Below are 23,896 nucleotides of genomic sequence, written 5' to 3'. Positions count from 1 at the left end.
GGGCAGCTTCACAGCCCAGCGCTCAACAGCTGCGCCACCGGGAGGCCCTCATTAGTTTTTATATTGATAACAAGTCAAAATAAATTTGGGATCTATTGGATTAAATAAATTTACTAAAATTAATTTCACTTTTTCTTTACTTTTTAAATTTGGCTACCAAAAGTATCAATTACGTATGTTATTCACATATTTCTATTGGACGGTGCTGTTCTACGGGTTCTTGACACCAAACTGATGAAAAAAAATATGTGCATTATATATACACACCAACTATATGTGCATTATAAATAAAATATGCATAAAGAAATGCCAGGTGGTGGAAGGTGCCATAAGGGAGAAAAAGCCAGGTGGTGAGGGGGCAACACACATGTGAGGACGTTCAGGCGGCCATCTCCAGGTACCACAGATAGGGGCTTGTTAAACACGGGGATTTCTCACGGTTCTGGAGGCGGGAAGTCAACGATGAAGGTGTCAGCAGGACTGGTTCCTCCTGAGGCCTCTCTCCTTGGCGTGCAGATGTCACCTCCCTGGGTGCTCACACAGTCTCGGGATGCTCTCTTCTTGTGAGGGCTCCAGTCACACGGGCTCAGGCTTCCTTTTACTTTAATCATCTCATCATCATTTACAGGCCCCTCCTCCAACTAGTCACATTCCCAGGTGCTGGGAGTGTGAATTTGGGGGGTACACAATTTTGATCCATCATGGAGGATGAGCCAGGTAAGATCTGGGGGAACAGTGAGCTGGCACAGGGTGGCACGAGTTCAAGGTGACGGAGAAGTGGTTGTCAGAACTACTGACCCACTGAAAACCAAGCCCAAACCTACCCTCATTCTTGCCAGGGCACGTGAGGACGGGGCCAGAACCATAAGCAGAGGCTCATCCACAAGTCTCCGTTCATTGGAATCTGGAACTTCGATCCATGTTTGTTTGGTCTTGGTTTGGATTTTGTTTGTTTTTTAAAGTAATGACCAAAATTGCTGAGAACTATGGACGTTCTGAAAGATGCTGTCAATTTTTACTCGAAAATGAGAATCTGGTGTTTCTGCAGGTTATTGTTTTCAATAAAACTTCTTGAGTAGTTTGGAAATAACAACAAAAACCCAGTGAAATACATCAGTAGATGCTTTTATGGAAAATTTCCAAGACAATTGTTCAATGAGAAAAACCAAGCTGCAGAACAACTCAGTTATTTTAAAAACCATACACACAACCAAGTGAAATCAAACAATGGCTTTTTGTGTGTCCACGTTAGGTGGGTGAACCCATCTGCAGATGGAAAAGGCTGGGATGGGCCCAAACAGAACTTCCTTTTACTCCACATTTCTATTGACAGAGCATTTTTCTTTTCACACTGATGCCGTATTAAAAGTGTGCAGTTAAAGATAAAGAAAATGTAAACAATGAGGCAGGCAGCAGGCTGGGCGAGATGATGTCTGTACGGCCCTGCTTCCCATCCTTGACTTTCTCTTGCTGTGTGACTTTGGAGAGGGCCTTGTGACTCTCTGGGCCTGAAGCAACTATTACACCAGTTTGATAAAGTGCTTGTCCTCATTATGCATGCATGCACGTACACTTATGGCAGTTGTGCACACACACAAGACATGTGTGTGCAAATGCAAACAGTGCACATACAGAACACACACACAGCCATGAAGCCACACACACAAAGTCCTGCATGTATACACAGGTGTACACTCCTACACATCGCAGACACAATTTGTCATGCAGACACACTACATGTGGTCCGGAATCCTATGTCCTGGGATAGAGGCCGTCAGCCTCCCTAGGTCCTGGCATCCTGATGACCTTTAGCAACAAGGGAAATGGGTCAAGTTTGCCTCAGAGGCTGAGCCGTGAGTCTGCATCAGGAAGGCTGGGTTTGGGTGCGCGTGACCTGAGGCGCATCCCTGTCCTTTCTGAGCTTCAGTCTTGTCCCCAGCAAGACTCAACTTGCAGGGTCATTATGGAACGGGGAGCTCTGTAAATTGGGGTAGTTCTTTTAAGCAAAAGCTTTACTGGCTTGAACGTGCCTATGACTGCCTGGAGGTCAAGTCTCATGCAGATTCTGATTCACAGGGTTGGCAGGGACCTGAGAACCTGCATTTCTCACAAGTCCCAGGGCTGCGGCTGCTGGGCATGAGGAGCTAGAGAAAACCTGGGCACTTACTCATTCCCAGAACATGAGGCAGAAGTGCGCAGAGGGAGAGAAGCAATAACAACGATGGCAAACCGCGTGCTGGCAGACACAGAGGGAGGTTGGGGTGCCCAGGTGGGAGGTGGGGGTCCTGAGAAGACCCCAGCAGGTGGCACTGTCCCCCCTGGAGCCACCGGGAAGCTGGAAGGAGCCCTGTCACACACCAAATCCTGTTACATTCTGGCAATTATAGTTTATCGCTGCGGCACTAATCCCTTAAAATTAGTCATTAGCGGCTTAAGAACCATTTACCATCAGGCGTTCACTAATGAGCTGGAGGAAGTGGGATCTGCCAGAACCAGAACTTTCTGTGGCTTGCCCACCAGGAGCTGGGTGGGACCCCTGATCCCTGTGAGAAGTCATTTTAATCCCCCCTGGCAGCACTGGGAAGAGACTAAGTCAGGCCTGGTGGGGAGGATGTTAGCTGGGCCTTTGCTCCCCTCTCCTAACCCAGACACCTCAGAGAGCGGGTGGTGCCTGCTGCCTCTGTTCAGGAAAGGAAAATTCCATCTTCAGAACATAGGAACCAGTGACCCTCGGGCTGTGTGTCAGTGCTGGGTAGGTGGTTAGGCCTGAGGTGGCTTTCCAGTGAGAAGGCGCCTCTCACTGCAGTGGGAGGGAGGTGGGAGACTGGTGCTGGGATGAGGCTCAAGTTCAATGTTCCTTTGGGATAGAGGCCCTTGTCTGTTGGCCGTTAGCTATCCCAACCTATCTCACAGAAGCGGGGTGTAGGCTCGACCAATCAGAAATCTTGCCAGGCACTGTGACTCTTAAAAGTGACACGGGGTCCTGGGCAGTTAAGGGATCATGAGGGGGTGTCCTGGTGGAAGCCTGTGGCAGAGAGACCCCAGGGCATGTGTTGGGTGAAGGGGGAGAGAACCTGCAATGAGACCACGTGTCCACCGGTGGGAGTCAGTGCTGTGGCACAATGGGGACCACAGTTTTCTGAATCTGGCTGCTCAGCCCTACCCAAGCCCTTCTGGCACATTCCTTTTCTGCCTGGGTTGGCTGGAGTCCAGTTCTGGCCTTGCAATCCAGATACCATTTTTGGTATCTCCTGCCTGGGGATGTAGGCCAGCGGTGACTGGTCCCCTCTGGTGCACACTGGGCAGATGTCAAGGGCTTCTGTCCAGGTCCAAGTTACAGGACAGCCGGCCTTCTGGTTTGTGTGACCCTTTGATGTTTCTCAAGGCCGCATCTGCCACTGAGGCCCAGGTAGAACCCTGACCTCAGCCATCTCAGCAGAACATGCCCTGCTCCCACCTCTCTCAAGGTATACACACCCGCACACCTGCACACATGGTTACCTGCACATGTACACACCCCCACACACTCATACACACACACACACACACACACACACACACACACACACACACACACGGGCTGCTCAGTGCATTTCATGGGCTAAAGACTTTGTGTTGAGTTATGACCTCAGCTAGTCTTACTCTTGGCAGGGTCTGTCTCAGCCTACCCACACACAAGAGGCAGCTGAGCCCAGGCCTAGGGTCCCTGGACACTCACCTGCAGCTGGGCATGCAGCTGTTCCATGGGGCATGTGAGGTGGCTTGGGGCCACATTGGAGCCCCAAGCACGGCTGTGGGGACATTTCCTCCCACAAAGGTGAGATAACTATTGCTGCAGCTTTGGAACTCCTGAGTGGAGACCACAGACCCCAGCACACACGGGACAAACAGATCCAAAGTCCCGAGCACCCTCCCGCTCTGCCCGGGGGTTTCAGGAGGCTCAGAACAAGTTCATAGGGATTTTGCTCTGCGCTGGTGGCCCCATCTTCTGGAATGTGACGGGAGCTTCCGCACAGGCACAGCTTTGGGGTGAGTGCTACTGCATCCCACAGACAGCGAAGATGAAGCATGATAAAGGGGCATCCATTCTCCACACTGGCATTGGGGCCCCCAAGCACATGGGACAAGAGAACTGGGGCTCATCTGAGGGGTGAAGGGTGAAGGAAGTCCCAAGGCTGGGCTGTAGCCCCAGTTCTCAAGGGCTCATGGCCCCAGACTGGGGCCCAGTGGCCCTGACCCAGACACATGAGTCTCAAGGCTTCAGCTTTTCTGGGAGGGTAGATGAGGATGGGGTGGGGGTGCAGCCCCAGCCTCCCAGGGCAGTACCTGGAGGTGACACTCAGGGCTCGCTCAGGCCACACTCCCCAGGGCTCTGGCTCTGGGGAGCAGGTGGACGCAGTCCTGTCCCCATGCCGCCTTCCTCCTCTGGCGGTGACCTTGGGCAGTTGTGCCACAGAGCTGCCTGGCAAGACTCTGCCCTGTGGCTGCTCTCACGGCCTCTGTTGGGCTCAGATAGCGGCTTGCTGTGCACACTGCGCTGATGACCAAGCTCGCGGGGAGCTGCCGGCCGTGTACCCGCACGCAGGCAGCTGACGTCACGCCACATTTTCCCCATGACTGGCGACGGCAGAGTGCGAGCTGCATGTGAATGAGGCAGCGCTTTATCTCCATCCCCAGGTAGCAACGGCAGGACCACCAGCCCAGGACCCTTGAAATTCCTCAGCCCCTGGCCGGCAGCCCTTCATGACCCTCATGTCCGAGCTGACCCATGAGCCTCACCCTCAGCACAAGATGCTGGGGGTGGAGGGGACGAGCTCCTAGGACCCTGAAGCCCACACTCCATACTCTGAAGACAACAGTGGTCCTGAGGTGACAGAACAAAGGAGAAGATGTGATTGTGGAAGCAATGGTTGGGGTTTCAGAAGACCCCCACCACGATGAGGGGCCAGTCAGTGACTTGCTGTCACCCAAGCAGAGGACTTGGAGCCGCCCGCCCAGCCAGCACCTGAGGCTGTTAGGGTGTCTCCTTCCCTCTGCGCAGAGCTGCCCCGGGCCCTCTAGGTGGGTGTGCAGGGAGCATCTTGACCAGCTGCTGGTGCTGCTCCTAGGCGGCCTAGCCCATATTCTCGGTGTCCAGGAGCTGCCCTGGGCTAGACTGAGCATAAGCAGAGGGAGCCTGTCAGCGTGGGGCTCAGACACACACAGCGAGTTGGGCGGTGTGGGTGGCGAGGAACCTTTATTTCATAAGGAGCCACAGACCTTGGCTGCCAGCCCTGGGCTGTCTGGCCAGGCTTCTGGGCACAACTGGGTTTGACTGGCATGTGGGTAGAGATACCTCGGGGAGGGAGCAGGAATAGGGCCCGCAGAGTACTGCCCACAGGGCCACCTGGCCAGTTTTCCAGGATGAAGGGTGAAGAGGCTGGAGGCCCTTTGCTGCAGGGCAGGAGTGAACGCAGGGTCTGGGGGATGAGGGAGCATCATGCCAGGATGTCCCAGAGCAGCTTAACCCCTGCTGACCAGAGGTATGTCCAGAGGTTCTGTGCATGGGGTGCTGCTGCCCAGGCAGGTTGATGGGGTGGAGCTCATGGGTCCCAATCACATAAAGACACTGCCCATTCTGGGCAGGTGGTGGCATGTGGGCAGAGGAGGCTGGGGTGTCCTGCAAATGGGCAGGGTAGGAGGTGCAGGTGGGGCTGGGACGTGTGGGGAAAACCCCAACAACCTCCTGCCCATGCCTGCTCCCACCTGCAGAAGCTGAGGGCTGGCGATGGTCAGGGACAGTGGCTGCAGGCTAGGTCACAGTCTGGCGGCTGAAGAGGTCAAGGGTGAGGGCACTGAGGAAGGCAGGGATGCTGTCCTGGTGCAAGAGATGCAGCTCGATGAGCTCCTGCACGGTGCGCGAGAACTCTGTCTCCAGCAGCTGCATCTTGGCACTGGAGGGTCCCGCGGCCTGCAGCGAGAGACATGGGAGGGCGGTGTTAGTTCGGTAGGGAGTTTCTGGATGAGCTCTCCACTCCCTTCCCCACTGGCCTCTCGAGCAACAGAACAGTAAGGAGCAGGAGACCTAGGGGCCCAGGAGGGCTGTCCTGGAGGGGGCCTAGGTTCTGCTGTCTCAGTTTCCCTCATCTAGTCAGAGGGACGGGCCTGTCCCTGACCCCCAGCAAGACTTGCCAACTGCTCGAGGCCAGGTATCTTCCAGCAGGTAATGTCATTTCTTGGGTGTCCTGTGTGTGGCAAGGCCAGTTCCAGTGGGTGGGGGTCTCCCCACGCTCTGGAATCTTGGAAGATGGGACCGGGCGGGTAGATTCCCATTCACAGATTAGCCTACCCAGCCAGTCCCCTCTGTCTAAGCCAATGAAGACCATGGTCTGAACACACCCACAACTCTATCACTCAGGGTATAAAGGGACAAACAACTCAGTTAAAAAGTAGGTAAAGGATGTGAATGGGCTTTCTCTAAGGAAGACATTTCGATGGCCATGGTGCACATGGAAAGATGCACAACACAAATCAGGCCCACGCTGAGATGCCAGCTCCCAGCTGCGGCCACAGCCATAGTTAGACAGGACCAAGGGCCAGTGAGGATGTGGCGAAGGGACACTTGTGCAGGCTGCTGGGGTGTAAAATGTGCAGCATGGGGGACAAGTCTGGTGACTCCTCAAAAAACTGAACACATGACCCAGCTGTTCCACTCCTAGTGCCCAGGAGAAACAAAATGCCTGCCCACACTCAAGTCCTACATGGACACCCACGGCAACAATGTTCACAGTCCAAAAGGAAACAGTCACCACGGGATAGATGGACAAATGGAATGTGCCCCTCCGTCAATGGAATCTTTTTCCAGCCTGAAAAAGGAAGTTCAGACAACGCTACGACGTGGATGAATCCCCAAAACATATGCCAAAGACGGCACCTGCGTGATTCCACTTAAGGACAGACGAGTTCATGTAGAGAGAAAGCAGGTGAGTGGTCATTAGGGTCTGGGAGTTCGGGAGGGATTGAGGAGTGACTGCCGGGGGGTAGGGGTCTCTTTGTGGGGTGATGAAAACATTCTAAATTAGGTGGCTACACGGCTCTGAAACTGCTAGAAAGAACTGGGTTGTACACACCAGTGGGTGAATTGCATGATATGTGAGTTATAGCTCAGTACAGCTGTTAAAAAAAAGCTCTCTTCTGTCCAGCAGGCTGGTGGGTGCTACCTGCTCCCCCAAGAGCTGCAGGGTACTGCTGTGCCCCAGCACAGGACTGGCAGTTCACTCTGCCTGTATGCCTGGCTCGCCCTGTACTGGAGTGGCCTGGCCTGGGTGTAGACCCCACAGCTGGCAGCATGCCCCACACAGCCTCTCCCGCATGGACAGGGGCCTAGGAGCCCTACACAGCCAGGTCCCATGTGCCCTCAGGGGTCCTCTCAGAATCCAGGAATGCAGTTCCACATCCACCTTCCCTCTGACTCCTGACCCCAGACCTGCCGCGTGGCCTTTAGAGCCTAGTGCTCGGGCATCTAACCCACTGTCTGAGCTGCCACCGATCTTGTTTGCTGCCTCACTTGGCCGGCCCTGCCTCTGAGCAGCCTGTTCCCCTGCCTGTTAATACATTTAGCCTTGTCATAGTTCAAGACAAACCATTTTTAAACAAAAATAAGAGAAACCATTCTGACCTTTTACCAAGAAAATTCTTTCATTTCTGCCTCTGTTCTTGATTCTGATTCCTCCCCCCGCCCCCTTAAATGTCAGAGGGGCTGATTCTTCTACAGCTGTGGGAAGGGGGGTGAAGTAGATAGTGGGGTCCAGCACTAGCTGGGGGTGGCAGCACAGCAGATCCAAGGCTTATTTTCTTGGCTCAGCGGATCTGGGCTAGCCTGGGCCCCGTCTTCCTCCTTCCAGACTGCATGGAGCCCAGGTCCTCCTGGCCAGGTCTCCTCTGCTCACCTAAGGGTAGTCTTCAGCCAGTTCTCACTTAAACACAGTGGTTCCCTGATGCCTGAAGGCTGTAGGGCCTTAACCATTGTTGATGTGAATCAGTCTTACTCTCCGTGAACTCCAACTGACCCAAAGTCCATCTTTGGCTCCCTCAGCCCACCACCCAGCACTCATAAGGGGCCTACTTGGTGCTTGCTCCATGCTGTGCAGTTCTGGGAACTAAGACCACAAAGACACACAGGGGCTGGGGGGGCTGGGTGGGAGCAGTGTGCATGTGAGGGGACCAGGGTGACTTTCTCACCCAAATCAAGGTGAGTCCAAGTGTCTGCACATGCCAGCTTCTGCTGCCCAGCTTGAGGAGCCCTGCTGTCCCTCCCCCAGGGTACCTGCTCCCTCCTCTTGGCCACACTTCCCATTGTCTGCTGGGGTGTGTGTCAAGGGGCATCTCTGCGCAGACTCAGCCCAGCAGCTGTGTTATCAGAATGTGCCACTGGATTATGCCGCACCATCCATCTCTGCTCAGTCCTCTGCCATGTTCAAATGCCACCCAGTCCCTAGGTACCTTGTAAATCACTCTAATTAGGGGCTGTTCACTTAAAATTAGACCACAATTTTTTAAAAAGCAAATTGCCTAGTAAGACATGTTGACTGTGGCTGGAAATATTTACGGGACTGACTGCGCTGTCTGTCTCTGCTCCCGCCCGACATCTGGGAGTGACAGGCAGCAGTGTGGCCTGCAGGCGCCCTGTGGGAAGTGAGACTTGCAGCCACAATGAAGACCTCTGCTGCCATAGAGGCCAGCCCAGCTCACCTCAGCTTCCTCCCACCTGAGACAGCAGAGCAGCAAAGCCAAAGTTGGCCATCACAGTCGTGTCCATGTAGCAGCAGTGGGGGAGCATGGACATGTGAGGGGCACTGGGGTATCACATATGGGGAGCAGCACTGATTTCAGGGTCAGGTTGGCTCCTCTCCCAGTTCTGCCTCTGCAGTCAGTCTGAAAAGCACTGCTTGAGATAGCCGCTGGGCTCACATAGGCTCCAAAGGGGTTTATTACTGCAGTCTTAGTAGCCCTCAAACTTCTCAGGGTCTCAAACAGCAGAACGGCATGAAGTGATGCTCCTTCAGCAGCAGTGCCCTAAGCAGGGAGCCACTCTAGCCAAGGAAGGGCCCAAGGAGAAGAGATAAGACATGCCTCTCCTTGAGGCGGTTTCCCCTTCCGTGACCCCCAACTGCAGGGGGTGGCTTGCAGACAAGGTGTCAAGTGAGAACAAACTCCTGGTATGTACAAGACTGCCTTTTCCTGAGGGCACTGAAGAAAATTTCAGAAATGAGGAAACAATCAAGGAAGACAGAGATCAAACCCACCTCAAGGTAGGAAACCCCAAACCTGATTCAAAGAAACCCCAAACCCCAAATCCTGATTCAAAGAAACAACACAAGTAATATAATAAAATGATTAAGCAATCAGATAGTATAAATGCTGGTCTCCTAAGACACTGAGTGCTATGTGAATGTTGTTTAATGACATGGTGGTGCTGTGACCACGTCATCACATCCCTGCAGCTTCCTGAGGAGTGGCTGTCGCTAGAGTCCAAGCACAGAGATTCTTGTGCTGGCTGAGAGTAAAGAAGAGGTCAAAAAAACAAAAGGTTAGGGTACCTCAGAGGACACAGGAGCCAGAACTCAAGGAGAGGACAACAGGAAAATCATGAAATGTGGAAATTAAACAGCACACTTATCAAAAGAGGGCGTCTCAATGGAAACGACAACACAGAACTGAGTGAAATGAAACCACACAGAGTCCCAGAGGGTCCACCTGGGATGGGGCAGAAAGGGGTGGTACTGGGCGCCCATGTTTGAACCCAGGGGGACCTCAGGCCAGCGAGCTATGCTCCAGCTCAAGAAATGAGAGAAAAGCAAAATAAACCTAAAGCACACGGAAGGAAGAAGTGGTGAAGATTAGAGCGGGAATAAAAACTGAAAACAAAGAGAATTATCACAACAAAAGTCTGGTCCTTTGAAAAATAGCAATAGAATTGGCAAACCTCTAGCAAAACTAACATAGATAAAAGAGAAAAGATAGAAGTTACTAATGTCAGAAATGAAATGGGGGAATATTACAATAGATCCTGGAGGTATTAGAAGAATATCAAGAAAATATTAACCAAACCCCTTGATGCTCATACATTTGAAAACTCAGAAGAGCTGGACCAATTGCTTGCAAATCACAAAGTACCAAAACTTAGCTAAGATGAAATAGATAACATGAATAGCCCTATAACCATTAAAGAAATTGAATTTATAATTCAAAAATTCTGCAAAAAGAAATCTCTCTAGTACCAGATGGCCTCTCTGGACAATTTTATCAAACAGTTAAACGAGAATTAATTACTAATTTTACACAATTCCCCCCAGAAAGCAAAATATAAGGAATACTTCCCCCACTAAGTATTAACTTGATTCTTGAAATTATGGAGAAAAAAAGCAAAACCCAGACCAGCATCTCTCATGAACTTCAATCCAAAAAAATCTTCAACAATTATTAGCAAATTTACTCCAGGAATATATGAGAAACATGCACACATATCTTTTAGGTGAAAACCACACCATGAGAGCTTCTAGGTGACGAGTCAAGCAATCACATGGAAAATCAAGGTAATTCAACCTATCAAGAGGCTAAAGAAAAGTCATATGATCCATCAATTGTGGCAGAAAGAGCTTTGGACAAAATTTAACACCCATCTGTGATTAAAAACCTCAGCAAACCAGGACCAGAGCACATGTGGCCACCTCGTGGTACGGATGGTGCGGTACAAGTACTGGCCAACGCCCAGACACAGATCCATGGAACAGGCTAGAGAACCTCAGTGCCTCGGAGGACACTAAAACACACCCAACTGCAGCCTTTTCCAAAAAAGGTGCTGCAGCAGGTTGATGTCCACATTAAAAAAGAAAAAGATTTCTGGTGGTGCAACAGGTTAAGCACAGTACTATGAAGCAGCCTCTGCAGCACGAGTTCAATCCCCGGCCAGCCAGGGAGCAACCCACATGGCGAAGCAGACCTCTCCTGTCTCGCCCGTTGCTCCCCTCAGCAGTGTATTTTGGTCAGTCAGTCTGTCTGTTCTGTTCCCCACTCTGTCTCCGGTGAATCCTCTCACCACCCCGCATCTCTGGCCTGTACCCCAGCTCTTGTATGCATAAATAAATAAATATTTTTTTAAAAAAAAGGAAAAAGAAAAAGAATTCTGACTTAAATCTGACACCTTATACAAATTTAAGTCAAAAAGTATCATGGATTTAAATGTAAAATACAAAACTTAAACACAGAAGAAAAATTTCAGAGCCTAGGAACAGGTAAAGAATTTAGACTCGACACAATAGCATAACCCATAAAATAAAATGAAAATAGGGCCTCCCCGGTGGTGCAGCAGGTTGAGCGCAGCGCTGTGAAGCTGTCTGAAGCCTCTTCAGTGCAGGTTCGATTCCCGGCCAGTCAGAGAGATACCCACATGGTGTGGCAGACCTCTCCTGTCTCGCCCACTGCTCCCCTCAGCAGTGTTTTCGGTCTGTCTGCCTGTTCTGCTCCCCACTCTGTCTCTGGTGAATCCTCTCACCCTCCCGCACCTCTGGCCTATACCCCAGTTATTGTATAAATAAAATAAATCTTAAAAATAAAATGAAAATGGATAACTTGGACCTTGTCAAATGAGCGATATTTGCACTGTGAAAGACCCTTTTATGAGGACAAGACAGCTATAGGCTGGGAGAAAATTTCTGCAAGTCACACATCTGAGAGAGGACTGAGGTCTACAAGTCCGGCGCTATCTTCTAGAATTGAGGTCCACAGGTCTGCTGTGTCCATGACTATGTTCCGGCACTTAGAACAGGGTGCAGCACATGGGAGGCTCCACAGACAGAGCTGCCCACAGCCTCCCCTTCACACACTTCCATGAGGCACATCCCACTCACTTCTGGGATTCTCTAATTGCTCTTTATCCCCAACTAGCGCCTTCTCTAGGACAGGACCCTGTCTGCTTGTCTCTGCTCTGTTCTCAGGACAGACCTGCATTCACCGTGGCCACAGGGAGGAGGGAAATGCACACAGAAGCTATGATCAGGACAGAGCAGCTAGTGAGTGTGACCTGGCCTGTTTTCTGCACGCTCCCTGGCTTTCCTGAGAAGTTCCCTCAGGCTGCTGTGAGGCCTGGGGGAGCCAGGATGACTGGTGATTGTTCTCGCAGTGGCATGAAAATTTCATGTTCAGATCTGTGGCAACAGACACCTAATTGGACACAGCTCCAGGTGGCCCTGTTTCCTGTAAAGCCCAAACATCCTGACTTGGTCTTCTCCAAGGCCCTTTCCTTCCAGGGTGACAAACAGATACACCGAGTGTGGCAAGGAGGAGCTGGGAGGACAGGAGCCCTAGGAGGTTGTCTGGTACCACTTCAGAATAGGATGGGGCAGTGGCCTCAGCACCTTGGAGGACACCAAAGCACAACCAACTGCAGCCTTTTCCAAAAATGGTGCTGTAGCTGGTGGATGTCCCCAGTTAAAGAAAAAGAATTCTAACTTAAATCTGACACCTTATACAAAATTTAAATCAAAATGTATCATGGATTTAAATGTAAAACATAAAACTTAAACACAGAAGAAAAATTTCAGAGTCTAGGAACAGATAAGGAATTTAGACATGACCCCAACAGTGTATCCCACAAAATAAAATGAAAGTGTATAACTCGGGCCTCATCAAATGAGTGATGTTTGCACCATGAAAGACCCTTTTATGAGGACAAGACAGCCACAGGCTGGGGCCAGCCAGGCCCACTCACCTCTTTGCTCAAGGAGGGGCTGGGGAGCAGAAATGCAGGACCATCAGTACTTGCCAGCCCACACCTTGGCCTGCTGTGTTCCTGGCCTCTGTGAGTCCACAGGCCCTCTGGGGTAAACAGAGTCATCATCATACTTAACCCACCTACCCAATAACTTCTCCTGTTCCCCCATCTAGGCAGGCAGGCAGGCCCCTTGCTGCTGACATAGCAACATCCTGGTATTTGAAGTCAATGAGATCTAGCTGACCCTGGTTTGACACCTAGAAGCTGTGTGACCTGGGCACACCGATGAAGTTGTCTGGGTTGAGGCTGAGGAGACTACATCGAGTCCGTAAAGGCACCTGGCCACAGGAACTGTGCAATAGGTGAGCAAGGTTAGCGTCCTCTGGGAAGCAAGGGGTCCAGCCTCAGGCTCTCCTGCTGCACAGGGACTGGTCTTCACCATGACTGAGCAGAGACGGGCCTCGTTCTCCCAAGGGACCCCGGGCCTGTGTGACCTGGGATGTGTGCTGACACCACTCTCAGAGTTCAGGGAAGGAGAATCTGTCTTGATTAGGCAGTAAAAAAATCAAAGTGCTTCCATCTTCAAACGACTTGTCTAGGTTTCTCAAGCTGAGAATCTGACACATTCCAAGTGCTTTCATGCGCTCACAGGCTGATCTGGGGAGAGCGGCTTAGCCACGTCAGTCAGGAAATCGCCTTGAACTTTTGTGCTGGAGAAAGCCCTGCGAATATGCACTGTGGTTGTACATACTCACATACTCACCTACACATTCAGTCTACCACACACTCACACTTTTACATACAGAGGAAAAGAAAAGACCACTAGAATATTCATTGAGATGGTAACAGCAGTGAGAGAACGAAAATTAAAAGTGGTTCATTATGGATGTCTGCATTTTCCAGATTTTTTTTACTATGACTGCATATTACATTTCTAGTCAGAAGAAGTTACATCTATGTAATCTGTGGTGGCTCCCCTGCCTGGGGCGGCACGTACTGCCTTGCTGGAGCTGACACACAAGAGGGAGGGGGGACTGGGGCCTTGGCTGGTGTGGGTGTCTTGGCAGACTGGCAGGGGAAGTGACCTCCTGCCCGCTTTGTCTCAAGGGTCTCAGGGTCGATGGGGCACAGCTAGAACTCAGCCTGACTGGAGTCTGATGGGAGTGAAAACTTGTGCTTGGATATTTTCTCTGGTGTTGTCATCTCTGGAAACAAAATTCCAGAGGGGGCGATGGCACTCAGGTCAGGGGGATAATGACGCTTCATGAGGTGGAGGTAGGGCTCAGGCTGAGGGGCATGATGGGGCTCAGGCTGTGTGTTTGCTCCTCAGTTAACTGTAAGCCTCTTAAGGGCAGGGTGAGGCCCTTCCCTTGATGCATAGGGCCTAGCCTGAGCCTCCAGGTCACACTGGTCAGGTGATGGGGGGGTGCCTGGCTATGGTCCCTGTCAGCTGGAAGGCTGACTTTTAAAAATTTTCTTGTTTTTTGAAAACTTTTTATTTTAAAATAATTACGAACTCACAGGAAGGTGCAAAAACAGTATAGGGTACTAATATACCCTTCTCCCAGCTTCCCCCGAGTATAGAATTTCAGATACTTAGTATAACATCAAAATGAGAAAATGACAGGGGTCACTGCTGCCCGCTAGACGCAGTTTTCACAGGCACTGGTATGAGTGTATGTGCAAGCGCACAAACGTAAGCACTCTGGCATGTACATGTGAACAGCCTATGCAGTTTGCCTGAGCACGCAGCTCTGAGTAACCACCTCCACAGTCAGCACATGGGTGACCCCACTGCATGAACCCGCTCCTGCAGCCCCTTGGAGCTGCTGTCTTGGGGGCTGTCTTTTCAGTCCTAAAAAAATCTCAAAGGCTTAACCATAGAGAAGGGACTCCTCAGGCTGCTTTGTTAGAGTTTGCAGAGAAATGTCAGGGTGACAAGTACCTTAACCCTGACAGATGCTGCCTGGGGTTAGAGGTCATGAGCCCAATGACCAGGGGTGATGACGGCTGAGGTGGTACTCTGCAAACTGAGTGCAGGTCTGGGTTTTCCACATGGGCTATACCACCAGTCAGACCACAGTGCTCCAGAGAACACTTTCACTTTCACCAAGCCCTTGAGGCTTTTAGTTCACATCCGGGTGCTACACAGCTCTCCTAAGAGCCTGTGAGATCAACCATTGCACATGCTGAAGGGCTCTGAGGGGAAGGGCACAGGGACAGTGGCCACCACAAGTCCTGAGCGCCATGTGAACTGTCTGTCTAGGGTTCTTCGAGAACTGGCCATGGATTCACTCGCTGCCTTCACAGCCCACACTGGCTGCTCTCTACCAAGCTTGGCTCCATTGGTTCCTGTCATCTTGATGACCCTGTCCCAGGCCACACTGACCACCCAGCACTGCTGTGCCCATCCAGCTCATCCTGGCCACCTCCAGAGGTTGGTCATTTCTGCTCCACATTCTGTCCCATAAGCCCAGGTGGGATGTGGCTCTCATGAAGCCCTTCCTGATGCCACACTCTGAGGGCCTTTCCAAGGCACCTGCATGTCTCTTGGTGCCAAATTATTACTCTGTCCATGACCAGTAGCTTATATTGCTCACCCACTCTTATTACTCTTTTCTCTGGGTCCTTGGTGCCTAGCACAGGTGAACCCAAAAGAGGGCTAGGCTGCAAGAGAACAGTGGGACATGGTAGCAAGTGGGTCAGGACAACTTGGACAGAAGGCTGAGAACAAATGTCCCGGCATGAAGTTCCAAAGAACGGAAGCTGGCAAAAAAGCATGTCCAGCATGGGGGGAAAATAGCTCACCCAATTATCCCCCGCTTAATTGTACTGAGAAACATCTAAATACTGCATGTTCTAATTATACCAGCATTATTGGAATTTACCGTCCCCGCTAGGGGTGACCTTTTCCCTCACGAGTGATTTGTGGGGAAGGCAAGGCCAGGCCCCTAACAGTTGCAGATAAATCTCAAACCCACAATTATTATTATTATTCTATTTATACAGCTCTCCATCTCTTCTACGGGCGCTCCATTTTAGATCCACACACAGCTGCTCCTATGGCCTCACTAGAGAGGGGAGGAGGGCTCACGTGGGGCGGTGAGGATCAGAGCGGTCACTTCCAGTGATCTCACCCATCACAGGTGGGTGCTTGAGCCCAACAGCTCACCTGCCAGGGCTTGGCCCAGTTATACCACAGGCTGAGAGGTCCTGGGGAGGGAAAGGAGGCCAGGGGAGGCTGAGAAGGGATGGCATCTAGGATGGGGAAGGCCCTGAGGGCAGTAAACACCAGAGTCCCAGGGACAGAGGATCAGGGAGGAAGATGGGCAAGGCAAGTGGGGTTGGTCAAGAGTCCAGTGGGAGGCTGCTGCTGGGCAGGGCTGCCTCACATCCATACTTATTGGGGGGGGGGTAGAGTGTTAACTGTAAAGAGCCACAAAAAGAACTCGAAGGCCCCATTCCTCCTGTGACCCTGGCACCAGTGACTAGGCAAGCCTAAGCTGTCTCATCTGTCACATGGGCCAGTGACTTTTCCCTGCCCAGCCCTCATGTGCAATGACAAGAGAGTAAAAGACATGTAAAGGAAACCTCTTCCCTCCTATCACCCCAACCAGACAACTCACACCATCTCGGAGTGATCTGAGAGCAGAGTGGTTGGTGCAGGGAATGGCAGTCACCAGAGTCATGAGACCTGGGTTCAAAGTCTGGTCCCTTATTCATGTTATGAACATTATACCCTTCCGCTCTGAGCTGAAGTTTCCTTAAGGTAAAGTGGGGACAAGGTGTGTGTTCCCACCACAGAGGGCTATTGGTGGACTCAGATAACAACACATGTCAAATGTTGAGCAGGCGTTCCAACCAAGATGTACTTACAGGGATAGATTTCTCTACCCATCCAAAACAACCAGAAAAAGTAGCTGCAAGAGATGAAATAGGGGTTCCCAGACAGGACATGTGAAGATTAAGGGTAGTGGTATCTGAGAGGGGAAACATGACTTGTGATGGACCCATTTATTCTCTTGAGAGATTTTCTGAGGGAGGGGAATCCTGGAAAAGCTGAGAGTTTGGGGAAACCACAGTGGTAGAGGGTACAGGAAGGGAGTCCTAAGAGCCACATCTAGAGAAGGCTGAGCAAAGTGCTGATCAGCACATAAGTGTTAACAAACCACCCATGACAGGAGACAACACCTGCTAGGATTAGAAAAAACATCTTCATAGTATGTGAGATTCATATAGAGGTTGAAACAGTCCATGTTACCACCAGCCACATCAGAAATACTTTGTCATGGGGCATGGGACAGAGCACTCAGATGGTCTCACTTCAGGAGCCAGGCAAAAGGATCCCTCAATAGCATGCTGCTCTAGCCCTGCCACAAATCTTCAACCAAGATCTGAAAGGACTGAACTGTTCCCAAGTAACTTCTCCCTGAACAAAGCTTAAAACTAGACACAGGAAAACAAAAATTCCCAGCACCCAACAGAATAAATTTTACAATGTTTGGCATCCATGAATGATGACTCAGTGTGCAAAAAATCAGGAAAATATGAAGTGAAAAGAAAAATCATAGTGAAGCAAAGAATCAATCAATTGAAACAAATCTAGTATTGATACTGATATTAGAATTAGCACATTGTCTAAAGAGTACAACTTTTTTTCTAACACAAATATGGCAAATATGACACGGTGCTATTTTGATGTTTCATCACAATATACTGACTTCTTTCTTGCTTGGGCTCTCTGGTTCTTAGAGCTCCTGTGGAGCAAGTGACCACACTGAACTGACCACAAGGCCAGGAAGTGAACAGGGCCTCTTGCCCACTACCCATGAAAAGCTGATGCCGCCCCAACCATGTGAGTGAGCCTGAGCAGATTCTTGTCCCACCAAACCTGAGATAACTGGAGCTGCAGCTGACAACCTGAAGAGAGGACTTGCATAAGTCATATCAAATTTCAGGGCTTCAGAAAATGTGAATCACTAATTTTGGGGTAACTGCTTATTTAGTGATGGATAACAGGACAGAAAAAACATAATTGGAAAAAAATGACTTAAAGCTTTTGAAAATTAATGAAAACTATAAACTGACAGATCCAGGAAGTTCAATGAACCCCAAGCACAAAAAATATATGAAGAGAATTACATGAAAACACATCAAAATCAATTACTTAAAGCCAGTAACAACAACAATAATCTTAAAAGCAGTGACATAAAAACAGACACATTAGCACAATGTAAGAAGACAGGAAGACAGCAGATTTCTTACTGGAAACAATGAAAGTCAGTTGACAATGGAACAACACCTGTAAAGTACTGGAACAACAACATAGATAACTGTAGCCAGTGAAAATATCATTTTAAAAAACAAAGGTTTCTTCAGACATGCAAGGGCTTAAAGAATTTATTACAAGCTGACTGGCACTATAAGAATAGTTGAAGGAAGTTCTTCAGACAGAAGAAAGTTGAAGATGGAAATATGGGCTTCCACAAATGAATGAAGAATTCCTCATTCTTTCAATGAGAGATGAAGAGGCAGCTGCATGAACAGATAGGTGAAATTTTCAGTTATTTTTTGAATATCTGAAAAGAAATATACAATTTAAACAAAAAAATAGTAACAGGTATTATGGGGTTTATTATACGTGCATAAATAAGATGTATAATAAGAACAGGACTAAGGAAGGAAGGAGAGAACTGGGAGGCAGTGTAAGATTTATAGATGGTGCTATATAATCTGAAGGCTGTCTGTGATAAGATGTATACTAAAAGCAATCTGTATAACAATAAGGCAGAGTTATAGCTAATAAGAAAAAAAAGGGAGATATATGAGTTTATTAAAAAAAATCAATCAGTCCAAAAGAAGAAAAAAAAAAAAAGAACAAAGGACAAATAGAAAACAAATGATGAGAAGTTTAAATGTCATCAAAGTTTTGAGCAACTTAAATGTAAATGGTCTGAAGACCCCAGTAAAAAGGTAGATTATTAGAGGAGATACAAAACCAAGGCTCAGCTATGTATTACTTGCAAGAACACATTTTAAATATGAAGACACAAGTAGATTAAAAGATGAAAGATGAAAAGATGAAAAAGTTCAATACTACTAACAAAGCCAAAAGCTGGAATGACTATGTTAATATCAGACAAAGTAGATTTCAGAACACAGAATATTACCAGGGATAAAGGCCATTTCATAATAATAAAGGCATTAATGTATACATGAAATAAAAATCAGTACAGATACAAGAAAGATGAAATAAACTCACAAAGCCAATATTTCAATAACTGTCTCTTCTTAATTGATAGAAAAGATAAAATATCTGCAAGATTTGACAACACTATTAGAAAACTTGACCTAGTTGACACTGAAGCAGAATAAATATTTTCAAGCACACACAGAACATTTACCAAGATAGGCAAGCTTCTGCAGCTGAAAGAAATTTCAATGACTTGAAAAGAATCATGTCATACAAAGTATGTTCTCTGACCACAATGAAATTAAATCAGAAACTAATGACAGAAAGACATCTGGAAAATTTCAAAATATTTGGAGACTAAATAACACACTTCTAAAAAGCCTATAGATCAAAGAAGAAATCAAAAGGGAAATAAGTAATTTTAATTGAAGAGATAAAAAACAAAACATCAGAATTTGTAGAATACCACCAAAGCAGAACTGTGCGGAAAATGTATAGCATTTAACATGTGCATTAGAAAAGAAAAAATGTCTTAAATTCAATGACCACAGTTGCTACCTTAAGAAGCCAAAATAAAAAGAACAACTTAGACTCCAAATAATCAGAAGGAAGTAATCAAAGCAAAAATGAGTGAAATAAAAAACCAGAAAAGTAAAAGCAAAAAACCAAACAAACACCAAAACAAATCCAAGCTGTTTCTTTCAAAAGGTTAATAAAATTGATACACCTCTGATTAAGAATAAAAGAGAGAAGACACAAAGTACTAGTATCAGGAATGGAGAGGGAACATCACTACATATTTTACAGATGTTGAAAGGGTAATCAGTTAATACTACGAACAACTTTATGCCAACGTATTTGACAATTTAGATAAAAAGAACAAATTCTTTGAAAGACACAAACTACTAAACTCACCATGAGAGAAAAAGATAGTATGAGCATTCTCTATAAAGAAATGGAATTTGTAGGGCCTCCCTGGTGGCGCAGCGGTTGAGCACTGGGCTGCAAAGCTGCCCGCAGCCTCTACAGCACCAGTTTGATCCCCAGCCACCGGTGAGGGTCCCACATGGCGCACAGACCTCTCCTGCCATGCCCGCTGCTCCCCTCAGCAGTGTACTTCGTCAAGTCTGCCTGTTCTGCTCCCTGCTCTGGCTCTGGTGAATTCTCTTACCCTCCCACGCTTCTGACTGTACCCAGTGCTTGTATAAATAAATAAATCTTAAAAAAAAAAAAGAAATGGAATTTGTAAGGAAAACCTCACAAAGAAATCTTCAAGTCTAGATGACCCCCTTGGTGAATTCTACTATATACCTAAGAAAGAAATAATATCAACTCAACATCAACTCTAAGAGAACTGAATGAGAGGCACACTTTCAAGTCATTCTATTAGACCAATATTACATGTTAACAAAAGAAGACAATAAAATTGTGAGGAAAAACCAAACTACAGAAAATAAACCTAAGAAACAAAGATACAAACATTCTAAACAAAATGGTAAGCCATGTATGCCCAAAATACAAGAAAGATAACACATTATGACCAAGTGGGGTCTACCCTAGGAATGCAAGGCTGGTTTGACATTCAAAAATCAGCCACAGTAATCACATGTCAGCATGTTAACAAAGTATAGAAAAACCACACAATCATCTCAGTAGATGCAGTAAAAGCATCTGACCAAAGCCAGTGTGCACCTCCCCTCTCCCCTCCCCCTAGTTCTGAACAAATTAGGGTTAGAAGAGCAATTCTTCCAATTGAAGGGCATCTGAGGTTAAGGTGAACTCCACTCAGGTCAGAAACAAGAGGATTCTGTGCTCACCATTTCTACTCAACTTTGCTCTAGCCAGGAAAGAAAAGTATCACTATATTGCAAAGAAAACAGCAAATTAAGCAGTTACTAGAATTAACGCATAGTGTTAGCAAGGTTGCAAAATAAGAACTCAATATATAAAAATGAACTGTTTTTATATACTAGCTAGGAAGAGATTAAAAATAAAATGTACCCTTTTAATGGCATCAAAATATGAAATACTTATAAATTTGACAGAAAATCAAGATACCTATGCCCTGAAGCCAGAGCCAAGAGGAAGTATTCATGGCTGGAAGACTCGATGCTGTTAAAGTGGCAACTCCCTTGAGTGACCTATAGGCTCAGTGTAAGCCATACCAAATCCTAGCAGGTTTTTATTGTAGAAGTTAATAAGCTGAGCCCAAAATTGATATGGATATACAAAAAGTCTAGACAACCAAACAACCTTGTAAAAGAACAAACTGGAGCACTAATACTATCTGATTCAGGACAGTATGGAGACAGTGTGTTACGGGGGTTCCAGAGAGCCTGCCCTCCGTCCCTACCCCATCTTCTACTCCTGGAACTAACTGCTCACACTCCTCTCGTTCCCTGCATGTCTGTGTCCTGAGTATGTCACATTGTCCTGCTGTTGGAAATGCCCTCCTCTCACCCTGTGATCCCCAGCTCTAAGCCACCTCTGGGGAGCCTCCTGTGCCTTGTGGGAGACATCTGCACATGGTCCACATCAGGTTGAACATGCACCTGTTTCTCTGAGCAGCAGCACCACACATCTCCAATAAGGTAACTCAGCAGCCGAGCACTCCGCAGGCCCAAGGACCTTAAACATGCAGTCTTATTTCTCTGATAAAACCACCTGGGTGGGGGAGCAAGGAAGCCTCTCCCTGCCTGACCCAAGCTGCTTCCTCTGCCACCACTACTGGACAGGATTCCAAGTGCTGTGCTAGATCTGGGTACAGAGACAGCTGTGACCCAGGCCTGGAAGCACAAGTGCAGTGTCTACCGCATGCCAAAGCTAGGTGAGGGGGCTGACAGGGGGAGCCAGGAGGTCTGATGATGTGTTGCAGACTGGTTTGAATCACTGACATAAACCTCTGGCCCATGTGGCAGCCTCTGGCCCTCACCAGCAGCTCTGATGACAGGGATAGACGTTGTAGGTCACTCCCAGACACCTAGCTGCCTGGCTGCCACACTTCACAGGTAGCAGGTGTGATGTGACCAGTGGTCCAAGTGCCTGTCTGCTACTGAAAATGCCACCTGCCAAGTGGACTTTGCCAACTGTGGGTTAAAAGGTATCCCGTGACTGATGCACACTTCTACAAAGTTCAGTTTTGGTGGATGGGCTCTGGTCTGGGCCTGGTACTCCTGAGCAAAATCACCTGAAGTCATGCCCAGCTTGGTATTTGCAGCCGCAAGAGTTTACTGTCTAGTGCCCATTTCTTCTTGGGCACATGTGACGAGCAGTCCGTGCCATCTTGTCTCACCCTCACCCAAAGCACTGAAGAGTAAAGTAGGCTCGTACCACATGACATGAATCCCTTTTTCTCCCATTACCAAATCAATTGCTTGATGGTTGCTTGATTTCTGTCTGTTTCTAGATTCGATCAACAGGTTGGGGTTGTGAGAAATAAGGAGGCTCAGCCTAGGCCATCTACATGGCCCGTCACCTGCAGGTGCACCTCCGAGATGGAGTCCAGAGTGGGGAAGCCCCTGGGTCCAGAGAGACATGTAGATTGGAAGCTAGTGCCCACACAGAAAGTGATTTGATGCCTTGAGTGTTTGGGGAGTGGGTTCCCAGTCTACCCCACTCCGTTTCCTTGGGGACCTCCATTTGTATCACCCGCTGCCCCTGTGAGCTGATTCCATCAAGTCAGGATTCTGGGATTTGGGGACTGAAGGTATTCCGGGCTGAAGTCTGATGAAATTCCCACAGTCCCCCATCCTCACATTTCTGCCACCATCTTGGTGCCAACTTCCCCACTCACCCCTTTGGTGCTGGTATCATCTGCAAATTGCCTTGTTTTTCATCTTTGGCAGGACTGAAAATCTGATCATGAAAGGGAATTTTCTTTCTTCTTTTTTAATTAGTACTTGGTAATATCACCAAGCTGTGAGTTTATGGCTTTGTAGATCTTGTATTTTTGACACTAATTACTCACAAAGGCTTTTTAGGCTGCATTTCAAATCTGCAAACTGCCATGCCGGTAATTAAGCAAAAAAGGAAGTGGTAACAGATTTCACATGTCACCTCGGCCTTGACCACCTGTGCCCTGGAGCTCTGTGTGGCCTTGGCCCCCCAGGTCCCTGCTAGCTCCCATGGCTCTGGTCCTGGAGGCCTGAGGTAGATTGTCCAGGATTTCAGCCTTGGCCATCTGGGCTCAGGTCTGCTCTCACTCAGAAGCTAAATTATTGACTCTTAACAGTGGGGATGGAGCTAGAAGTGGAGGTTTCACCTGGGAATCCCAATGCTTTGTACTAGGGTGTCTCCTGGAGCCACCGGGAGGGCCTGGCCCTCCTGCCTAGGACACACCTGCCATGCCTCTGGGGTCTCACTTTCCCACTTGGAAATGTGAATGTGAAACAAACAACTGTTTATTGCACATTTGCTGACTCGCCTCCCCTGCCCCCTCCCTCTACAAAAACAGAAGCTGAGAGTCAGGTCACTGGTGAGCAGGTGACTGAATGGCAGAAGGCTGTGTCCATGTTTGCTGACTGGCAGGGATGAGTTTGACCTCTGGGCAGGAAGTCTGGCCTGGCCTCTGCTTTGCTAGGAAATCTGAGTGCAGCTTATGAATTGGCATCTGGGCTTTCCCATCACCCATGGCTCCTGGAGCCTGCTGCAGGGTGGGGGGTTGGAAGGGCAGGTTGGTGCCTCTCAGCATCTCTAACGACACAGAGCAGCATCCCCTGCAGTGAGGGGCCAGCGACCTGTCAGTTGCCTGAGGTCCTTCTGGAGCAGCTGGCTTCACTTTGAACCATGCAGGACAGAGCCCTGGTGGTTCCCTATGTCTTCCTGGTAGAAGCAAGAGGTTCTCAGGCAATAAATCAACCTAATCGAGTACCAACCTTATTACTTGTTTTGAAGACCCAGGCAGACCTGCCCTGTACAGCAGAGCTCAACTCGAAGCTCTCTGGGAGGGCAGG

The 23,896-nt window shown here is 48.6% G+C and overlaps 1 protein-coding gene across 2 annotated transcripts in view; it reads right to left on the bottom strand.

Moving 5' to 3' along the window:
- Positions 1 to 1,084: 1,084 nt before the first annotated feature.
- The window catches only part of MAD1L1 (mitotic arrest deficient 1 like 1), a 358,952-nt gene continuing 336,140 nt past the window's right edge, over positions 1,085 to 23,896 (bottom strand). For both annotated transcript variants that reach the window (XM_037506710.2, XM_037506712.2), the window contains exon 18: positions 1,085 to 5,950. In XM_037506710.2, the coding sequence (XP_037362607.1) occupies positions 5,792 to 5,950 (159 nt within the window). In that variant the 3' untranslated portion in view covers positions 1,085 to 5,791. The remainder of the gene's footprint in view (positions 5,951 to 23,896) is intronic.

Source organism: Talpa occidentalis, unplaced genomic scaffold (genome assembly GCF_014898055.3).
Source record: "Talpa occidentalis isolate TD23 unplaced genomic scaffold, MPIMG_talOcc4v2.1 talOcc4.12, whole genome shotgun sequence".
In the NCBI taxonomy this organism is placed as follows: Eukaryota; Metazoa; Chordata; class Mammalia; order Eulipotyphla; family Talpidae; genus Talpa; species Talpa occidentalis.
Note: the sequence above shows the minus strand (reverse complement) of the source record. Positions and strands in the feature narration are given on the sequence as shown.